This window comes from Ovis canadensis, chromosome 3, assembly GCF_042477335.2.
Source record: "Ovis canadensis isolate MfBH-ARS-UI-01 breed Bighorn chromosome 3, ARS-UI_OviCan_v2, whole genome shotgun sequence".
NCBI classification, from domain to species: Eukaryota; Metazoa; Chordata; class Mammalia; order Artiodactyla; family Bovidae; genus Ovis; species Ovis canadensis.
In genome coordinates this window covers 117,114,157-117,135,057 of record NC_091247.1, presented here as the reverse complement: position 1 = coordinate 117,135,057, position 20,901 = coordinate 117,114,157, and the positions used below count along the sequence as shown (strand labels likewise).

Genomic DNA, 20,901 nt, shown 5'->3' with positions numbered 1-20,901 from the left:
AAGTGCCCTAAAAGAGAAGTGAAACATACTAGCTGAACTTGCTTATAACAAGAATTGAGTGGGCAGAGCAAAGCTGGGTTTGCTTTGATCGCAGATGGTGAAATTACTGCACACTTTCATCACAGAAGAAAATGATCACGGGGTTACCGAGGATTCACCACCCAAATCAATCCACATCCCTTGTTTTTGACTGACTTCCGCCTCAAGCACTGAAGTTTTCTTACCATGTACAGCATATCACTGGCTGCTGGAGTCACTGATGATCGGAACTTGTTGTGCATTCGAACACAGTCTTTGATAAAATCTTCGTTTTTGATATCTGGCAAAGTATTTGCTGGAGAGGAAGAACTGGAGACCACGGAGAGCATCCAGGCTGTCACAGCCAATGTGACTCGCGTGCTCAGACTGTCTGACATGGTGCCCCAGGGGCTGGGATCCAGAAGCACCGTCGGTTCCGAGGGTGGGTGAGTAAGCTTTACAAAGCACAACCGACTTCAGCTTTGAGAAAACGGAAAGCAAAACATGAGTTCATCACAAGTTTGAAGAAAAGGGTTTCTCCATATATGGTTTGTGGCTCATTTCGTGCCCTTAACCCCGTCTTTTCGGTGATTCTCAGTGACAGAGCACCTATTGCAACATGGATTTTTAAGAGACTACACCAGACTTTCATTTGAGTTGGGGGATGTTTCCAAAGGAAATTCTGGAATCTCCAGAAATAATAGTCTCAATTTTTAAAGAGGTTCTGGCAGTGAAATAAAAACATAACTCTTATTTCATTAAATGTCTTGCAAAATACTTAAAAACATTTTTTTGGAGTCAAATCAGCACACTGTGGTTAGAATATCTGGTAAACATCATCACTGGACCTAGAATTCATTCACAGTGGTGAATGTGATGGGAATGAGTTGATTTTGTCGATCCTCCCCCACCAAATGAAAAAAAATAAAAAAGTTGTGTAAATTTTTAGAGGCAGCTGGCTACTACAGCTGCCAATGGATTCCTACTTTTGCAGCCCTTGCTAAACCTCTGGGTTTAGCCTCTTGCTAAACCCAAACAAACTTCTTGGCCAATGCAATATATATATTGTCATGAAAAGAGCGGGACTGCTGCAGGCAGGCTAGGGCAATGTTTGTCTCTCACACACGTCCTAAAGCTTGTTTCTCATGCAGTCAGACCCTGTGGTGTCAAGTGTGCTCTCCTGCTTACACGCGGAGTGCAGCCGCTGCCTTGATTGACAAAGCCAGTACGCACATGCTAGGCTCCCCCCTTCATCTCCACGCTCCCTGGGTGGGGTCAGCTAGTCGCTAAGCTCACAGGATGTGGCACCTCTCCGCATGATGACAGATCCCTCACGAGCTGGATCTTTCATCCTCTCACATGGTTGCTAATACTTTTGAATTCAGCGGCTTCCCTACCCCTCCCTGATGATAGGGAGTCCTGCTCTACCCCATGTTGCTTTGCAGCTGCAGAAATGGTCTCAGCCACAAGTTGCTCTCCCAGACACCCCTTTAGATAACCCAGGCTGACTTCTATTTTGTGATGGTGACTGTCAATGAAATTTCTGGGGAGACATACTAATTGGTGATGCCACAGTTTCTCCTCTGAGACTCCTGAGGCTTCTTCTTTAGCCACAGTAAAAATCGGCCCAGGCTGCTGAACTCATAGCTCTTCCTAGAGCTTGTACCCCAGCAGAAGGGAAGATGGCCGCTATTCACAGACTTCAGACGTGCTTTTGGACAAGTCGTCCTCTTGGCACATTTGGAAATCCCATGAATTCTTAACCTCTGTAGCTATACTCCTACTGGTAATGGCCATATGATGGCTTCCTTATTACAAGATAGCATCTCTCTTCTAAAACTGCTGCTGTTCATGGTTCAGCTCATGCCAAGGAAGTGCTATATCTTTAAGAAAATGATCAGGCGAAAGGGTTGCTAAACATCGAGCTGCAAATGGACACCCTTATTCCTTCTCTACCCAATTTAAAAAATAGTTTATTTTTAAAAATTTTAATTTTATATTGGAGTAATAGCTGATTAACTATTAATGTTGTGATAATTTCAGGTGGACAGTAAAGGGACTTGACCATTTAAATCACACGGAACAACTGAAGTCCTTACTTCAGATAGAGGGTATGTGTGCTCCGTTGTGTCCAACTCTCTGCGACCCCATGGACTGTTACCGCCAAGTTCCTCTGTCCATGGAATTTTCCAGGCAAGAATACTGGAGTGGGTAGCCATTTCCTCCTCCAGGGGATCTTCCTGACCCAGGGATCGAACCCTTGTCTCCTGCAAGTCTCCTCCGTTGGCAGGCTTTACCACTGAGCCACGGGGAAAGACCTGGCCGTGTGTCCATTCTCCCCCAAACCCCCCTCCCATCCAGGCTGCCACATAATACTGAGCAGAGTTCCCTGTGCTATAGAGTAGGACCTTGCTGATTATCCATTTTAAATTCCGTAGCATGTACATGTCCATCCCAAACTCCCTAATTATCCCTTCCCCCGACCCTTCCCCCACAAAAACCATAGGTTCATTGCTTTTATTCTTTTATTTTTTTCACAGTAGCAAACGAATAGGATTTATTTTAGAGAAAAAAATACAAAGCTCTCAGCATGACACTGAGAGGGTGTAAAGTGCCCCCATTTGCTTTTATTCTTGACTGATATTATCAACCGTTAAGCAAATGTCCCACAATCTGAAGAAGACAAATGAACACAAAACGGTGCCAAAAAATGGCCAGATGGATACATCAGGCTAAATGGACTTTCTGTAGCCTCCTCTCCTTTAATCTTTTGACTGATATCCCATCAAGTGAGATAAATGTGCAGATGGGGGAGAGATAAGGAACAAGAAAGTTGGTTTTGCCTCGGCATCCATAAAATTTCTGATCAAATTATTTCCCTGTGCACTCCTTGTAAACCTCCCCACACTTCTGAGAAATTCCTGGGATACCCCAGGAAATCCTCCAAGGCCACTTCCCCTTTGGGACAGTTCAAATGAATTTTATGGGTTTCCCCCAGCTTTAGGCTATTCTCACTATTTTCCTGCTGTCTGCATGTTTCAGGGATGGACTGAATCCTATTTGACTTACATGTGGTAAAGACGTTCATAACTGAGGTTATTCCTCACTGTGGCATTCCTTTATGGATTAAATCAGATCGAGGAGCTAATTTTACAAACATAAACCACTTGCTTGCAAAAACTCTGGGGTACTCTTTAAAATTTCATGCTCCATATCATCCTCAGTCATCAAGGAGAGTGGAATGTAAAAATCTAGACAAGAAAAAACTTTAGGAAAGATCCAGAAACTGGACTTTAATGGCCAGAATCTGGGCTGATGGCCCTTTTAAAGAGCCAGAATACTCTGAATAGGGCGCATGGACTGAACCCTTTTGAAATGGTCTCCGGATATCCCAATATCAATTGGCATCTCTCAAACTTCCACTTCTGGGTTAAGTGAAGATGATGGGAACTTAAGTAAACAATCTGATGTTATGATTAGCTATGTTCAAGAATGAGTGTACTTGAAAGATATAGCCAACAGGTCACAGGGCTTGACCTCTGCCAACTGACAAGCCTTGCCATTCTTTCAACCAGGAGCCCAAGTGTACATCAAGCTCTTTAGAAGAGAACAAGCGGTGTCACCTCCACGGGGAGGACCTTATGAGGTACCCAGAACCACCTACACTGCTCTCCAAAGGAGAGCTCTCCTGGATCCACGCAAACCATGCCAAAACAGGCGCAGCTGGAGGAGACAGATACTCCAAGTCACTTTAAGGATCTCCAGGGCCAATTCCCAGGTCCCAGAAGTAGCCAGCATCACGAAGTGGACATCTTTTCCCAAGATCACACATCAAGAAACCTCACTTTCATTTATTTCCCCATCCCTGCTTTTAAGACTCCCCGTATACACACACTAAAGAGAAAAAACAACAGAAAACCACCCTTTCTTATTGATGAATCCTTTCTCCACATATACTAAGCATTTATTGGAAGCCTAGCTGGAGAACACTTTTCTCTTTCTCTCTTATTCGTCCGCTTAGTCTCCACTGTGGGCTGATTTTCAACTTGTGTCTTGCTCTTACTAACCCTCTCATAAGGGGGTAAACGTTATGCCAATTTATGGAACCCTGGCCACGTGAACTAATCAGTTTATTGATTATGTCAACACATAATCAATAGAGAGTGCAAAATAGCCTCCACTAGTCTTTGTTCTTACTAATGTGAACACAAAGTAGGCCAAGTACAGAAGGTGGATGAGGGGCCGGGTACGATATCCACAAGAAAACCACCACTCTGCCTCTCTTTAGTGAGTCATTCGGGCCCCAGAAAAATTCTAGAAGCCCAAAGACTGTCCCTTACCCAGATAAAGATGATAGGTGAAAAGCTTTCTTTTTGCTTTGAAAACAAACACGACACTGTCTCTTTCCTGGGTAACCTACCAGGACAAAATCACAAAACAAATTCTGTGGTTTGATTCCACAGGTGTAATCTTTTGAGTCTCTTAAGGAAATTGTAAATGACTCTAGCATCTCCCTTTTGGGCACAAATGTCTGTCAAATCACCGCATGACCTGGATGTCGCAAAAGTCACCTGCTGGACTTCACTGGCAGTCCAGGGCTAAAACTGCACTGTCAGTGCAGGTGGCCTGGGATGGGGAACTAGATCCCACATGCCACAAAAGATCCTGCATTCTGCAAGGAAGATACAAGATCTTTTGTGTCACAACTAAGACCCAGCCAAGCCAAAATAAATAAATAAATAAAAATAAAGACCCTTGTATACTTTGGGCTACTGTAGATGTCCCCATGATAAGGCTGCCCCAAACCATAAACTATATTTGGGTGGACCAAAAATCTAAACTTACTTGGTTAGGTGACAAATAAGCTTTATAGCTGCCAAAACCAAACTATGGACCTCTTACATCAGTTATTTTTTTCTCAGTTTCTCTCTCACAGACTGACAGGAGCACTTGGAGAATGGAGGTGTTTGGACACTATCAGTTCAGTTCAGTTCCGTCGCTCAGTCGTGTCTGACTCTTTGCGAACCCGTGCATCACAGCACACCAGGCCCCTCTGTCCATCTCCGACTCCCGGAGTTCACTCAAACTCATGTCCATTGAGTCAGTGATGCCATCCAGCCATCTCATCCTCAGTCGTCCCCTTCTCCTCCTGCCCCCAATCCCTCCCAGCATCAGAGTCTTTTCCAATGAGTCAACTCTTCACATGAGCAGGCCAAAGTAATGGAGCTTCAGCTTTATCATCAGTCCTTAGCACCACTTAAAATGGTTGCCCACTTCCAACAACACGAGAGGACTCTACACATAGACATCACCAGATGGTCAGTACCAAGATCAGATTGATTGTATTCTTGGCAGCCGAAGATGGAGAACCTCTATATAAGTCAGTGAAACAAGACTTGGAGCTTACTGTGGCTCAGATCATAAGCTCCTTAATGCAAAATTCAGGCTTAACCTGAAGAAAGTAGGGAAAACAGCTAGACCACTCAGGTATGACCTAAATCAAATCCCTTATGATGATACGGTGGAGGTGATGAATAGATTCAAGGAATTAGAGCTCATAGACACATTCAAAAAACTAAGATCATGGCATCTGGCCCCATCACTTCAGGGCAAATAGATGGGGAAACAATGGAAAGAGTGTCAGACTTTATTTTCTTGAACTCCAAAATCACTGTGGATGGTGATTGCAGCCATGAAATTAAAAGATGTTGGCTCCTTGGAAGAAAAGCTATAATAAACCTAGATGATGTATTAAAAACCAGATGTCACTTGGCTGACAAAGGTCCATATAGTCAAAACTTTGGTTTTTCCAGTCATCATGTATGGATGTGAGAGTTGGACCATAAGAAAGGCTGAGCACCAAAGAATTGATGCTTTTGAATTGTGGTGCTGGAGAAAACTCTTGAGAGTCCCTTAGGCTGCAAGATCAAACCAGTCAATCCTGAAGGAAATCAGTCCTGAATACTCATTAGCATGCTGATGCTGAAACTCCAATACTTTGGCCACCTGATGTAAAGAGCTCACTCACTGGAAAAGACCCTGATGCAGGGAAAGATTGAGGGCAACTGGAGAAGGGGGCAACAGAGGATGAGATGGTTGGATGGCATCATCAACTCAATGAATACGAGTTTAAGTGAACTCAGAGTTTCCTGGTGGCTCAGCTGGTAAAGCATCTGCCTGCAATGCGGGAGACCTGGGTTTGATTCCTGGGTTGGGAAGATCCCCTGGAGAAGGCAACAGCTACCCACTCCAGTATTCTGGCCTGGAGAACTCCATGGAGTGTTCGCAAAGAGTCAGGCATGACTGAGCGACTCACTTGAGCAAACGCTCAGAGATAGTGAAGGACAGGGAAGCCTAGCGTGCTGCAGTCCATGGGGTTACAAGAGGTCAGACATGACTTACTGACTGAACAACAGCAATCACAACCACAACGTGCTAGCCTTGTTTGTAAACCACTCTTGTCTTTTTAATGTGACAACCAAATGTGTAAAGGTTCCCACCTAAATGGTCAGGATGATGTGAGTTTGTATGCCAGGGTCCTTCTGTGACCAGATACAGCACTGTAAATGCCAGCCAAATTATAAACATAAGTTACTTTGCTCATAAACTTGTGCCACATAAACACACTAGCTGAGAAATCACAGAGAATCTGCCGTGTATCACAATTTCAAGGTCTTTTCAGCACTGAGGGTCTTATTCCCAAGCTCGAAAGACTGTAAACTGGAAAAAGCAATCTTAAAAATCTTTTCAAAGTAATAGAAAAAGACTTCAATACTGCTATGTAAACCTTGAAAATACTACACTCAGACGTTCCTAGCTTAGCCTTTGCGATGCTCTAAAATATCATGCCCTAAATGCACTGATATTCAGCGAGGAGGACCTTGTGCAATCACTGGTGAAACATAGCACCTTTTGTGAATCCAGCAGGGCGAATAATATCTAATTTACATCTGCTAAGAGAAGTTTAACAGTTTTTCTGGACAAAGTGCTGAGAGTGTTAATAGCTTCAGCAGGGAAGTCAGAGGTCTCCAGGCTGCAGGAGGAAATGAACTATGGAACGCATGTACACCCGTGGCGGATTCATGTCAATGTATGGCAAAACCAATACAGTATTGTAAAGTAAAATAAAGTAAAAATAAAAATTAAAATAATAATAATAATTTTTAAAAAAAGGAAATGACCTACAAGTGGCAGACGGATTTTTCTTTTCTCTTCTAATCCTGCATTGTCATGGCAACACCTGGTTCCATCTGAACTGAACTTTGTCTCAGACCTTGAGTTAACCACTGTTTTCCTTGGAAATGTTTTCTTAAGCTATATTAATGAACCATGCATTTGCCTGGGACTCTGCCTTCCTTCAAGATCCATGTCAGTTGTTTTGTGGCCAGGGATGACTCACCCTGCGCTAGTGCTAACTCAAAATGCATGTTGTGGGGGAGGGGCCTGGTGCAACTCGCAGTTTTGAGGCGTTTCCTTCCTCTGATTAGCAGCTTGCTAATAGGTATGTAACTCCTTGCTAAAAAGTAGCAAGGGGGCACTCTTTTTGTCCCCTTCTGATGTCTATGTCAGAAGCATTCTCTATCTTTTATATACTTTAAAAAGACTTTATTACACAATAAGCTCTGACCAATCAAGCCTTGTCTCTGGCACTGAATCGAATTCCTCTCCTTCAGAGGCCATGAATCCTGGCATTGCACGTTCAGTTCAGTTCAGCCGCTCAGTCGTGTCCGACTCTTTGCAACTCCATGAATCGCCGCACACCAGGCCTCCCTATCCATCACCAACTCCCAGAGATCACTCAGACTCACGTCCATGGAGTCAGTGATGCCTTCCAGCCATCTCATCCTCTGTTGTCCCCTTCTCCTCCTGCCCCCAATCCCTCCCAGCGTCAGAGTCTTTTCCAATGAGTCAGCTCTTTGCATGAGGTGGCCAAAGTACTGGAGTTTCAGTTTTAGTATCATTCCTTCCAAAGAAATCCCAGGGCTGACCTCCTTCAGAATGGACTAGTTGGATCTCCTTGCAGTCCAAGGGACTCTCAAGAGTCTTCTCCAACACCACAGTTCAAAAGCATCAATTCTTCAGCGCTCAGCCTTCTTCACAGTCCAAATCTCACATACATACATGACTACTGGAAAAACCATAGTCTTGACTAGATGGACCTTAGTCGGCAAAGTAATGTCTCAGCTTTTCAATATGCTATCTAGGTTGGTCATAACTTTTCTTCCAAGGAGTAAGCATCTTTTAATTTCATGGCTGCAGTTACCATCTGCAGTGACGTGGCTTATAGCAAAAACCTTTCAGTCCCAGGGTTGGGGAACTTATGTAACAGGATGAGGAGAAATGTTGCCCAGTTGGTTCTTTTCTGCTTGTTCATCTTCATTTTCTGTTTGTTTATCTTCAATTTTGCAATAAGGAGTTCATGATCTGAGCTACAGTCACAAAAACAAGACTAGGCGCTGACTGTGGCTCAGATCATGAATTCCTTACTGCAAAATTCAGACTTAAATCGAAGAAAGTAGGGAAAACCACTACATCACTCAGGTATGACCTAAATCAAATCCCTTACTATTATACAGTGGAAGCGACAAAATAGGTTCAAGGGATTAGATCTGATAGACAGAGTGCCTGAAGAACTATGGAGAGAGGTTCATAACACTGTACAGGAGGTGGGGACCAAAACCATAACCAAGAAAAAGAAATGCAAAAAGGCAAAATGGTTGTCTGAGGAGGCCTTACAAATAGCTTAGAAAAGAGAAGGAAATGGCAAAGGAGAAAAGGAAAGCTATATCCATCTGAATGCAGAGTTCCAAAGAATAGCAAGGAGAGATAAAAAGGTCTTAAGTGAACAAGGCAAAGAAATAGAGAAAAATAATAGAATGGGAAAGACTAGAGAACTCTTCAAGAAAATCAGAGATACCAAGGGAACATTTCATGCAAAGATGGGCTCAATAAGGGACAGAAATGGTATGGATCTAACAGAAGCAGAAGATATTAAGAAGAGGTGGCAAGAATACACAGATGAACTATACAAAAAAGATCTAAATGACCCAGATAACCACGATGGTGTGATCTCTCACCTGAAGCCAGACATCCTGAAGTATGAAGTCCAATGGGCCTTAGGGGGCATTACTATGAACAAGCTAAGGAGGTGATGGAATTCCAGCTGAGCTATTTCAAATCCTAAAAGATGATGCTGTAAAAGTGCTGCACTCAATATGCCAGCAAATTTGGAAAACTCCACAGTGGCCACAGGACTGGAAAAGGTCAGTTTTCATTCAAATCCCAAAGACAGGCAATGCCAAAGAATGTTCAAACCAACATACAATTGCACTCATTTCACATGCTAGCAGAGTCATGCTTAAAATCCTTCAAGCTAGGCTTCAACAATATATGAACCGAGAACTTCCAGATGTATAAGTTGGATTTAGAAAAGGCAGAGGAGCTAGAGATCAAATTGCCAACATCCACTGGACCACAGAAAAAGCAAGAGAATTTCAGAAAAACGTCTACTTCTGCTTCACTGCCCATGCGGAAACCTTTGACTGTGTGCATGCATGCATGCTAAGTCACTGCTGTCCTGTCCAACTCTGCACAGCCCTATGGATTGCAGCCTGCCAGACTCCTCTGTCCATGGAAATTCCCCAGACAAGAATATTGGAGTGAGTTGCCATGCCTTCCTCCAGGGGAATTTCCCGACCCAGGAATGGAACCCACATCTCTTATGTCTCCTGCATTGGCAAGTGGGTTCTTTACCACTAGCTCTACCTGAAAGGCCCTTTGACTATGTGTATCACAGCAAACTGTGGACAATTCTTAAAGAGATGGAATACCAGAACACCTTACCTGCCTGCTGAGAAACATTTATGCAGGTCAAGAAGCAACAGACCCAGATGTGGAACAAAGGACTAGTTCCAAACTGGGAAAAGAATATGTCAAGGCTATATATTGTCACCTTGCTTATTTGACCTTTATGCAGAGTATATCATGAGAAATGCTGGGCTGAATGAAGCCCAAGTTGGAATCAAGATTGCTGGGAGGATATCAATAACCTCAGATATGCAGATGATACCATCCTTATGGCAGAAAGTGAAGAACTAAAGACCCTCTTGATGAAAGTGGAAAAGGAGAGTGAAAAAGTTGGTTTAAAACTCAACATTCAAAAAACTAAGATCATAGCATCCGGTCCCATCACTTCATGGAAAATAGATGGGGAAACAATGGAAACAGTGACAGACTTGATTTTCTTGGGCTCCAAAATCACTGCAGATGGTGACTGTAGCCATGAAATTAAAAGATGCTTGCTCCTTGGAAGAAAAGCTATGACCAACCTAGACAATATATTGAAAATCACAGACACTATTTTGCCAACAAAGGTCCGTCTAGTCAAAGCTATGATTTTTCCTGTGGTCATGTATGGACGTGAGAGTTGGACTACAAAGAAAGCTGAGTGCCAAAGAATTGATGCTTTTGAATGTGGTGTTGGAAAAGACTCTTGAGAGTCCCTTGGACAGCAAGGAGATCAAACCAGTGAATTCTAGAGGAAATCATCCCTAAATATTCATTGGAAGGACTGATGCTAAAGCTGAAACTCCAATACTTTGTTCACCTGATGTGAAGAACCGACTCCTTGAAAAAGACCCTGATGCTGGGAAAGATTGAAGGCAGAAGGAGAAGGGGACGACAGGATGAGATGGTTGGATGGCATCACTGACTCGATGGACATGAATTTGAGCAAGCTCTGCATATTGGTTATGGGACAGGGAAGCCTGGTGTGCTGCAGTCCATGGGGTTGCAAAGAGTCGGATACGGCTGAGTGACTGAGCTGAACGACACACCCAGAGGTGCCATGACATTTCCAAGACACTGTTAAAAGACCAAGGAGTGGGCAGGGGCCCAAATTCTGGAAATCTCCACTCCTTCCCAAAAATAGTTTGAATAATCCTCCCACTCATTATCATATGAAATTACCCAGCCTATAAAAGCTAACCATGCTTCATTTTGAGGCCATACTCACCCTTTACAATAGCCCACAGTCTTTCTGTGGAATGTGCTTCTCTCTGAATCTGAATAAGTCCAGTTCTTACCTATCACTTTTTCTCTCACTGAATTCTTTCAGTGAAGAAAAGAACCTGAGCTATATTAAGCCCTGAAACCAGGTTCCATGGGTTTCAGATGGGTTCCAGACCCAGTCATATGTGTTCAAGTCCCAAACTAGGTTTTGGCTGGCTTAAAGTCCCAACACCTGGGTTCAAGTCCCAGGCAGGGGTTTGTCTGGGTTTGAGTCCCAGTACATGGGTTCAAGTCCCAGTCTGAGATAAATGGTTTCAAAAACAGTGACAGACTTTATTTTCTTGGGCTCCAAAATCACTGTGGACGTTGACTGCAGCCAAGAAATTAAAAGATGCTTGCTCCTTGGAAGAAAACCTGTGACAAACCTAGAAGTGTATTAAAAAGCAGAGACATCACTTTGCCAACAAAGTTCCATCTAGTCAAAGCTATGGTTTTTCCAGTAGTCATGTATGGATGTGAATATTCAGGGTTCATTTCCTTTAGGATCGACTGGTTTGATCTCCTTGCTGTCCAAGAGACTCAAGAATTTTCTCCAGCACCGCAGTTCAAAAGCATCAAATCTTTGGCACTCAGCCTTCTTTATGGTCCAACTGAGCACCGAAGAATTGATACTTTCTAACTGTGGTGCTGGAGAAGACTCTTGAGAGTCCCTTGGACTGCAAGGAGATCTAACCAGTCAATCCTAAAGGCAATCAATCCCGAATATTCATTGGAAGGCTGATGCTAAAGCTCCAATACTGTGGCCCCCTGATGCAGAGTTGACTCATTAGAAAAGACTTTGATGCTGGGAAAGACTGAAGGCAGGAGGAGAAGGGGATGACGGAGGATGAGATGGTGGGATGGCATCACTGACTTGATGGACATGAGTCTGAGCAAGCTGTGGGAGTTTGTGATGGACAGAGAAGCCTGGCATGCTGCAGTCCATGGGTTTGCAAAGAGTCAGACGCGGCTGAGCGACTCGACAACAATATCATTCTAATCTATGTTCTTTTATTTCTTTGCAATCTTACCAATTTATTACTTACTTTTTTCTGTACAGTCACCAGGTCAGTTTTTTCATATGAAATTATTAAGGAAGTTTCATTAGAGGGAACTGATGGGGTTCCGGGAATGCTGCCCCAAGATGCATATTATTATCTGGCATGCAAATTAATTCATACTGAAAACAAGCAAGGCCCAAAAGACTCAGGAAGAACATTTGACTGCCCTTCTAATTTCCTAGAGACTTTCAGATAGAAGGCCCATTCTAGGCAGGAGTTATCACCATAGATAACTCTTGGTGGTGTTCAGTCACTCAGTCATTTTGGACTCTTTGCAACCCCATGGGCTGCAGCATGCCAGGCTTCCCTGTCCTTCACCATCTCCTGGAGCTTGATAAATAACCACAGTATGTTGTAAACTAGGTATGGTAAACAGGAAAGAACATAGCAAGGTCTGTTTGATCAATGTCCTCTCCTGAGTCCCACTGTTTCTAGATGGCCCAGCAAACATTTGCTGATCATGCATTAACTCTTTTTGTCTTCATGTGGATTATCTTACTTCTTTTAGAAGTCTTAGACCTCTACCTCCTTCTCCTAGGTCCAGGATGACTTACATACCTCATCTTGCCTTTCTATCTTTGGAATTTCTTATGCTATGTGCATTCCCCATATGTACATATTAAACTTGATTTTGTCCGCTTAATCTGCTGTATGTCATTTTAATTATTTGACCAGCCGCAAAGAGTCAAAAGGGAAGGGAGGAAGGTTCTCCTCCCCACTGTTGCATATGTGTATGTGTGTGCATGGAGTAGGGGGAGCACAGCCATGAGGAAGAGGGGACAAAGAACAATAGAGACAATACTGGTCTCAATTCAGATTTTAGTTTAACCCCTGTTCCTAACCAGCTGTAAAACTCTGGACAAATTACCAAGCTCTTTAACCCTCAGTTCAGTTCAGTTGCTCAGTCATGTCCGACTTTTGCAACCCCATGGACTGCAGCACGCCAAGCTTTCCTGTCCATTGCCAACTCCCAAAGTTTACTCAAACTCATGTCCATTGAGTCAGTGATGCCATCCAACCATCTCATCCTCTGTCGTCCCCTTCTCCTCCTGCCCTCAATCTTTCCCAGCATCAGGGTCTTTTCAAATGAGTCAGTTCTTTGCATCAGGCAGCCAAAATATTGGAGTTTCAGCTTCAGCATCAGTCCTTCCAATGAATATTCATGATTGATTGCCTTTAGGGTGGACTGGTTGGATCTCCCAGTCTAAGGGACTCTCAAGAGTCTTCTCCAACACCATAGTTCAAAAGCATCAATTATTTTGACACTCAGCTTTCTTTATAGTCCAACTATAATGAAGTAATGGGAAATAGATGGGGAAAAAGTGGAAACAGTGTCAGACTTTATTTTTTGGGGCTCCAAAATCACTGCAGATGGTGATTGCAGCCATGAAATTAAAAGATGCTTACTCCTTGGAAGGAAAGTTATGACCAACCTAGAAAGCATATTGAAAAGCAGAGACATTAGTTTGCCAACAAAGGTCCGTCTAGTCAAGGCTATGGTTTTTCCAGTGGTCATGTATGGATGTGAGAGTTGGACTGTGAAGAAAGCTGAGTGCTGAGGAATTGATGCTTTTGAACTGTGGTGTTGGAGAAGACTCTTGAGAGTCCCTTGGACTGCAAGGAGATCCAACCAGTCCATCCTAAAGGAGATCAGTCCTGGGTGTTCATTGGAGGGACTGATGTTAAAGCTGAAACTCCAATACTTTGGCCACCTGATACAAAGAGCTGACTCATTTGAAAAGACCCTGATGCTGGGAATGATTGAATGCAGGAGGAGAAGGGGACGACAGAGGATGAGATGGTTGGATGGCATCACCGATTCAATGGAGATGAGTTAGAGTAGACTCCGGGAGTTGGTGATGGACAGGGAGGCCTGGCGTGCTGTGGTCCATGGGGTCACGAAGAGTCGGACACGACTGAGCGACTGACCTGAATAATGCACGTTCTTGCTTAGTTGCTTCAGTCATGTCTGACTCTGTGACCCTGGACTGCAGCACACTAGGCTCTTCTGCCCATGGGATTCTCCTGGCAAGCATACTGGAGTGGGCTGCCATGCCCTCCTCCAGGGGATCATCCCTACCCAAGGATCGGACCAGTGTCTCCTGTATGGCAGATAGATTCTTGAGCGCTAAGCCACAAGGGAAGGCCCTATATATTTTTGTTTAATTTCTGACTGTGTTGGGTCTTGGTTGCTGCGTGGGCTTTTCTCTAGCTGTGGCAACTGGGGGCTACTCTGTAGTTGTGGGGCTTCTCTTGGTGCAGAGCACAGGTTCAGTAGTTGTGCATAGGTATAGTTGCCCCATGGCATGTGGAATCTTCCCAGACCAGGGACTGAACCCATGTCCCCTGTATTGGCAGGTGGATTCTTAGCCACTGGATCACCAGGGAAGTCCTATATATATTTCACCCTTTTCTGTATTGTTTACATTTTAAAAAATAAGATATACTATCTTTTGATTAGAAAATAGATTGAAATGGTTATTTTGGAGAACCATGGGATCTGTATAATTGTTTAAAAATAAGAAAACAAAAACAAGAGGTCCAAAATGAAGTCACTTATGCTAAGTTCACAAAGACTTAATACCTGACCTAACTGCAGTTACAACCTCCCCCAGAAACGCAGTCCTGATTGCCCAGTCTGGAATTTTCTGGTCAGTGTCAATGAGGTAATCTGCCACATACCCTTCTCCCCATCACCCAAAAGGAGACGGGCTTTCCGTTTTGTACAGCTCCTCAGTGCTTCTCTTTTCCTAGACGGGATGCTGTCCAATTCATGAGTTCTCACCTAAAGCCAATTAGAGCTTCACACTTACCAAGTTGAATTTTTGTTACTTAACAGACTGATTGACAGTGGGATCCAAAGTGATCTTCTGATGGCATTTAGGGTCAAAAACATGTGTGGTACTCCCCCAAATCTTTGAGTTCACTGTCTTTCCTGTCATTTTTCAAGGGTCACTGCTAAGTTCCTCTTGGGTCTAAGCCCCACTTTCTTTGCAGGGAGCTTGCAGTCTAAATGGTGTTCTGGAATTTCCTGTTTGAAAACTCTGAACTCGGTTTTGTTTCCAGATTCCACGGTGGTTGCCAGCCAGAATTGACTGGGTCCTGCTCAAAAACCAGACTGAGTGTGAGGTTGGCCTGCATCTCAGTTGAGTTAGACTAAGTTTGGCAAAGGCTAATTGATAACAGAAGAAGCTGGAAGTGAAAACAACAACAACAACAACAACAACAAAAACCTGCCAAAATTGTTGGGTATGCATCGAACATTTAAGAACTGTTATAGCACCCGCTGGGCTTCCCAGTGGGCTCAGTGGTAAAGAATCCACCCACTAATGCAATAGATGCAGGAGACTCGAGTTCAGTCCCTGGGTCAGGAAGATCTCTTGGAGGAGGAAATGACAACCCACTCCAGTATTTTTGCTGGGATAATCCCATGGACAGAGGAGCTTGGTGGGCTACAGTCCATGGGGCCACGAAGAGTTGGACACGACTGAATGACTTCACTTTGACTTTTCACTTTCATGCATTGGAGAAGGAAATGGCAACCCACTCCAGTATTCATGCCTAGAGAATCCCAGGGACGGGGGAGCCTGGTGGGCTGCTGTCTCAGGGGTCTCACATAGTCGGAAACGACTGAAGCGACTTAGCAGCAGCAACAGTCATTCACAGCTGGGCCTGGCCATGATGTTTTCTGAGAGGCAAAGTTCCCAGAGGCGGGCTATTTTGTATAATTCAAGCTGATAAGCAACATTACTTTCATGATTAACTTGAAATGGAAAACAAGATTTCTTCCTTATTCAGAGTCAGTAACAGAGACATCCTTTAAAGGGGGATCTTACATGTCTGAAGCAAAATCCTGGAGCAATACTCCACTCTTTGTGACAGACAGAAGGCAAGACATGGCAGTCGTCTTTGCTATGGGATGGTGAGGGATTGGTGGGGGGAGTAGAAGTTACCAGTTATAAAGGGAATTGACCTCAGGTTGGCTCTTTGGTTACCAGGGAAACCAGCAGAGGAGCACCTCTTTTTGTCCTTTTGATAAGGTATTCCTAATCTTTAGAGCTATCATAATCTGGGCCTGGGGCAAGTAAGTATGTAGGCATGCACTGATTAGGATCTACCAGCAAGAGGAAAGCTCAGTCCTGTGAGTAGGGTGAAGGTAAAGCAGAGACTGATAGAGCAGGGGATGTACAGAGAGCAAGTGAACAACCTTCTAGGGTGAATTGATCAGATATGATCATAAAACATTGTGTGACACAGAAAAAACAAAATATCCTCCAAATTCCATTATAATGCACTCGAAGCCTTTTGTCATTTACAGAAAGTTACTGTTTCACTCAGATGCTTTTTTAAAAGTGTTTCTGCAAAAATATTTCATCTTCAGAGAAATTCATGGAAAGGATTTTGACAAGTACTGGCTTCTGTTAAGGTTAAGATAATAAAATTGAATTGGGTAAAACTTGCCAGAACTAATGAAAAAACTAGATTCAAGTATTAATTACATCAGACTGAGCAAACTGGTGAGGATGATTATAATTTTTATGACATTTTGTTTTAAACTTTGCCAGTTCTTTTATATGATGCTTTTCCAAAGTTAAGGAAACTTCTCTCAAGCTACCTATGTCTTGCAGCATTTTGGTAAAGTATACCCTAGTAAACAAAGGTGGAATATTTACTTTTTCTCTCCACTTGATCCCTCTTGAATCTGGAAACCCTAAAGCATTCTTTTCATGGCAATAGAGTTAGTTATTTGCATAAGTTCATTAAGCATCTGGTCTTTTATAACAGGGCACAGCTGAAAATATTTGCTGTATTACTGACAAGGACAGAGTAAAGGGACAAAGCAGGTGATTAGTTAATCCCATCAGGGGCCTATAAGTAGAAAATGTATGGGAGACCCCCTGTAAGTTACATGATGGCTTGAGAGAGCAGGTTTGCTTTACCACACAACCAAGCAGGCTTGCTTAGCAACGAAACCATGCAACGGAAGCATGAGACATGACCCCAAACAACGCAATGGTGAGACCCACATCCTGCCCAGTGAGCTCAGTAAGTTAATGATCCCTGGGACATGCTCTCTGCACACATGATAAACGATAATTTGTGGACCTAACTTGGACATGTACGGACAAGAAAACGCCTCTGCTCAACCAGGAGGAGGAACTGTTGATGAAAAGCATGACTTCTGCTCAAGAAAGACAAAGAAGGCCTTCCCCCCTTCCCACTTTTCCTTTGATTATAACACTATAGCCCGGTGAGTTCTCGGGGCATGGCACTTCTAACTTGCCCACTTGTAAACCTCACAAGCATTCTACTCTAATAAATCACTTCCTATCTATCACTTTGCCTCCCTCTGATTTCTTTTCTGCACTGAGACATGAAGGACCACACTACTAGAACTTTTCAGAGCCCCTGAAATGACCCAAGTGGTTTCATTACCAAGGGTTTGACTGGATTGCCATATTTGAGAGAGAGAAGCATAAACTCAGATATGACCAGACAGCTTTAAGGAATTGAGGTTAGCTTTATGGAGCCAATAAAGCTTCTTGGAAAAGTCAACCCAGCATCTTGCTTCAGCAAAGTAGTCTTAAAAAGATCTTATATAGTCATTATAAATTATCAGGCCAACTTTAGCGAAAATAAATTAGTTTTACCAAGATTATCTTTGATAAAAAATGGGGATATAGTAGAGAGAAAATTTATGTTTGTACCTTTCTCTCTATTAGATTCTAATCCTGTTAATTTTGTCTTTGAGACTTTGTATGTACCTGTAAACTGGACTGAATCCTGAATTCTAATTTCCTCAGATATCTGGATTCTCCAAACTAATGGTTCTGACTTTTCCCCACACTTCTGATTTGGAATCTGTAAGAACAAAGACTGCCCTTGATCTCTTTGAAAGGGACCATACCAGGCCCTCCCCCACCACCTAGATGGCGACTTCAGGGGCTTGAGCCTTATGACCTCCCTGGTGGCTCAGACGGTAAAGCATCCCGCTTACAATGCGGGAGACCTGGGTTCGATCCCTGGGTCGGGAAGATCCTCTGGAGAAGGAAATGGCAACCCACTCCAGTACTCTTGCCTGGAAAACCCCATGGACAGAGGAGCATGGTGGGCTACAGTCTACTGGGTTGCAAAGAGTTGGACACGACTGAGCGACTTCACTTTCACCCATTTCACAGAGAAAGACTTCATTTGACATCTGCTCTGGTTCAAATGTCGGGGACCTACAGATCAAATTGATTAGGAAGAGAAGTAGCTGACAACAATGTAGCCTGCTTCCCCGCGAGGCACCAGAGTTTTCTTCCTCAAGCAGAGCAAACCATATCTAAGATTAGTAACTCACACTTCACTGTCCCTTGCCCTCAGCTGCCTAACATAAGACCACACAGCTCAGCAAAGTCAACTTGCAATAAACCCTTGAAAGTGAAAGTGAAGTCGCTCAGTCGTGTCCGACTCTTTTGCAACCCCACGGACTGTAGCCCACCAGGTTCCTCCGTCCATGGGATTTTCCAGAAAAGAATACTGGAGTGGGTTGCCATTTCCTTCTCCAGGAAATGTTCCCGACGCAGGGATTGAACCCAGGTCTCCCGCATTGTAGGCAGACTCTTTGCCATCTGAGTCACCAGGGAAGTCTGCCGCAAACACGTCATCAGACTTTGACTTTCTGCACTGCGGGCACCCTGGCACATTGCTCGATTATGATTTCTACCTACGATCTTTTCTATCTCAGTTATGTTACAGCCAAGGCCCCCAAATTCTCAGGTCAAGATCTAGGAGTCACCCTTGAAATACACCCAGAGTTCAACCGCTTCTCACCGATCAATCTTTACCCCTCACCTGGAATATGGTGATGATCTCCTCAGCAGTCTCCTTGCTTCCTCCCCTGCTCCTGCATTACGTTCTCCTCCCAGCAGTCAGAATTGTCCTTTTATGGTTTAGGTCAGTTATATATCACCCCTCTGATCACTTGGACATGAGTAACACGTGGGAACTGCTTCCGCATTGTTTCCATTTTTGCTTGCCGTGCGGCACCAAACATGAACAGTTTCTGGGGGTTGCAGTTTAGGAGTAGCTTTCTAGACTTCCTCACAGCCAGCAGCTGTAGAAAAATCCCGTTGCTAGCATTTCTTACACAGAATCAGCCAGATCTGGGCATTGCTCTAGGACTGTTTTTACAGAACCCTCATCCATTCTGTCAGCTACATTATTTGCTTTAATAAATACTTTCTCTGCTTAACCTTGTCCCAGTGGCTTATTCTGTATCCACCAAAGAATCCTGACTCTTTTTTTCGGGAGTGCCTAGTGGCTTGTGGGATCTTAGCTTCCCAAACAGGGGTTGAACCCAGGCCCTGGGCAGTGAAAGCCCTGAGTCCTAACTACTGGACCACAGAGAATTCCCAGAAATCTTGGCTTTTTGAAAAGGAAAACCAACACCTATCAGTCCGCTTCAGAAGAGGCCCTCCAGCTTTTAACCTTTTGGTGTACTTCTTTCAGTGTTTTGTGTTCATATAGATACATTCACATACATATATATGTTTTTTTAATATATATGTAAAATACACATTCAGAAATTTGTTAAAATTATGTGGGCATAATTTTGATTCTGGGAAAAACTGAGGGTCAGAAGGGAAGGGTACAACAGAAGATGAGATGGTTGGATGGCATCACTGACTCAATGGATATGAGTTTGAGCAAGCTCCGGGAGATAGAGAAGGACAGGGAGGCCTGGTGTTCTGCAGTCCATTGGGTCGCAAAGAGTCGGACATGACTTAGTGACTGAACAACAGCAACATATGCAGAAATTTGTTAAATGTGGGCATAATTTCATGCAATTTAGTATACTGTTTTTTTCTCTACTTACCACTATTTCATAAGTACATTTTTGGTCACTATGACTTTTCATAAAGATTTTGAGGGCTGTACAATGTTTCCTCAAATCATTATGAGTGCCTCATAACATTAAATAACAAATTATTGTTGGACATTCAGATTCTTTATTTCTCTTCATTATAAACAATGTTGCTGTGGATATCTTTATATATAAACCATATATAGTAGGATTGATTCATAGAAATAGAATTACTGAGTAACAAGATATGAGTGTTTTAAAGATTTCACATAGAGAATGTCCAGTTACCCTCAGAACTTGTACTAATTTGCACTTCCATCATTATCATATGGACATTAAGACAATATAGTATCTTTATAATTTATTTATTCTTTTATTAAAGGATAATTGCTGTAAAGAATTTTGCTGTTTTCTGTCAAACCTCAACATGAATCAGCCATAGGCGTACATATATCTCCTCCCTGTTAAACCTCCCTCCCGTCTCCCTCCCCACTCCACCCCTCTAGGTTGATACAGAGCCCCTGTTTGAGTTTTCTGAGCCATACAGCAAATTCCCATTGGCTATCTATTTTACATATGGTGATGTAAGTTTCCATGTGACTCTTTCACTACATCTCACCTTCTCCTCCTCTCTCCCCATGTTCATAAATCTATTCTCTATGTCTGTTTCTCCATTGCTTCCCTGCAAATAATTTCTTCAGTACCATTTTTCTAGATTCCATATATATGCATTTGAATATGATATTTATTTTTCTCTTTCTGACTTACTTCACTCTGTATAATAGTTCTAGGTTCATCTACCTTATTAGAATTGACTCAAAGGTGTTCCTTTTTATGGCTGAGTAATATTCCATTTGTGTATATGTAACACAACTTCTTTATCCATTCATCTGTCCATGGACATCTAGGTTGCTTCCATGTTCT

General features: G+C 43.2%; 1 protein-coding gene and 1 long non-coding RNA gene across 5 annotated transcripts in view; one reads left to right on the top strand and one right to left on the bottom strand.

Moving 5' to 3' along the window:
- Positions 1-19,229, bottom strand: part of GLIPR1 (GLI pathogenesis related 1) — a 57,169-nt gene extending 37,940 nt beyond the window's left edge. Inside the window, exons 1-2 of one of the 4 annotated variants that reach the window (XM_069584033.1) lie at positions 18,966-19,229; positions 225-498 (exon numbers count right to left, since the gene is read on the bottom strand). In XM_069584033.1, the coding sequence (XP_069440134.1) occupies positions 225-416 (192 nt within the window). In that variant the 5' untranslated portion in view covers positions 417-498; positions 18,966-19,229. Of the gene's footprint in view, positions 1-224; positions 1,052-18,965 lie in introns of those variants that run through there. The other 3 variants (XM_069584031.1, XM_069584032.1, XM_069584030.1) reach the window with 3 other exon arrangements.
- Positions 5-3,939, top strand: LOC138437197 (uncharacterized). The gene is made up of 3 exons (XR_011255809.1): positions 5-464; positions 2,062-2,129; positions 3,594-3,939. It is a non-coding gene; the product is annotated as an uncharacterized lncRNA (long non-coding RNA).
- Positions 19,230-20,901: the final 1,672 nt, after the last annotated feature.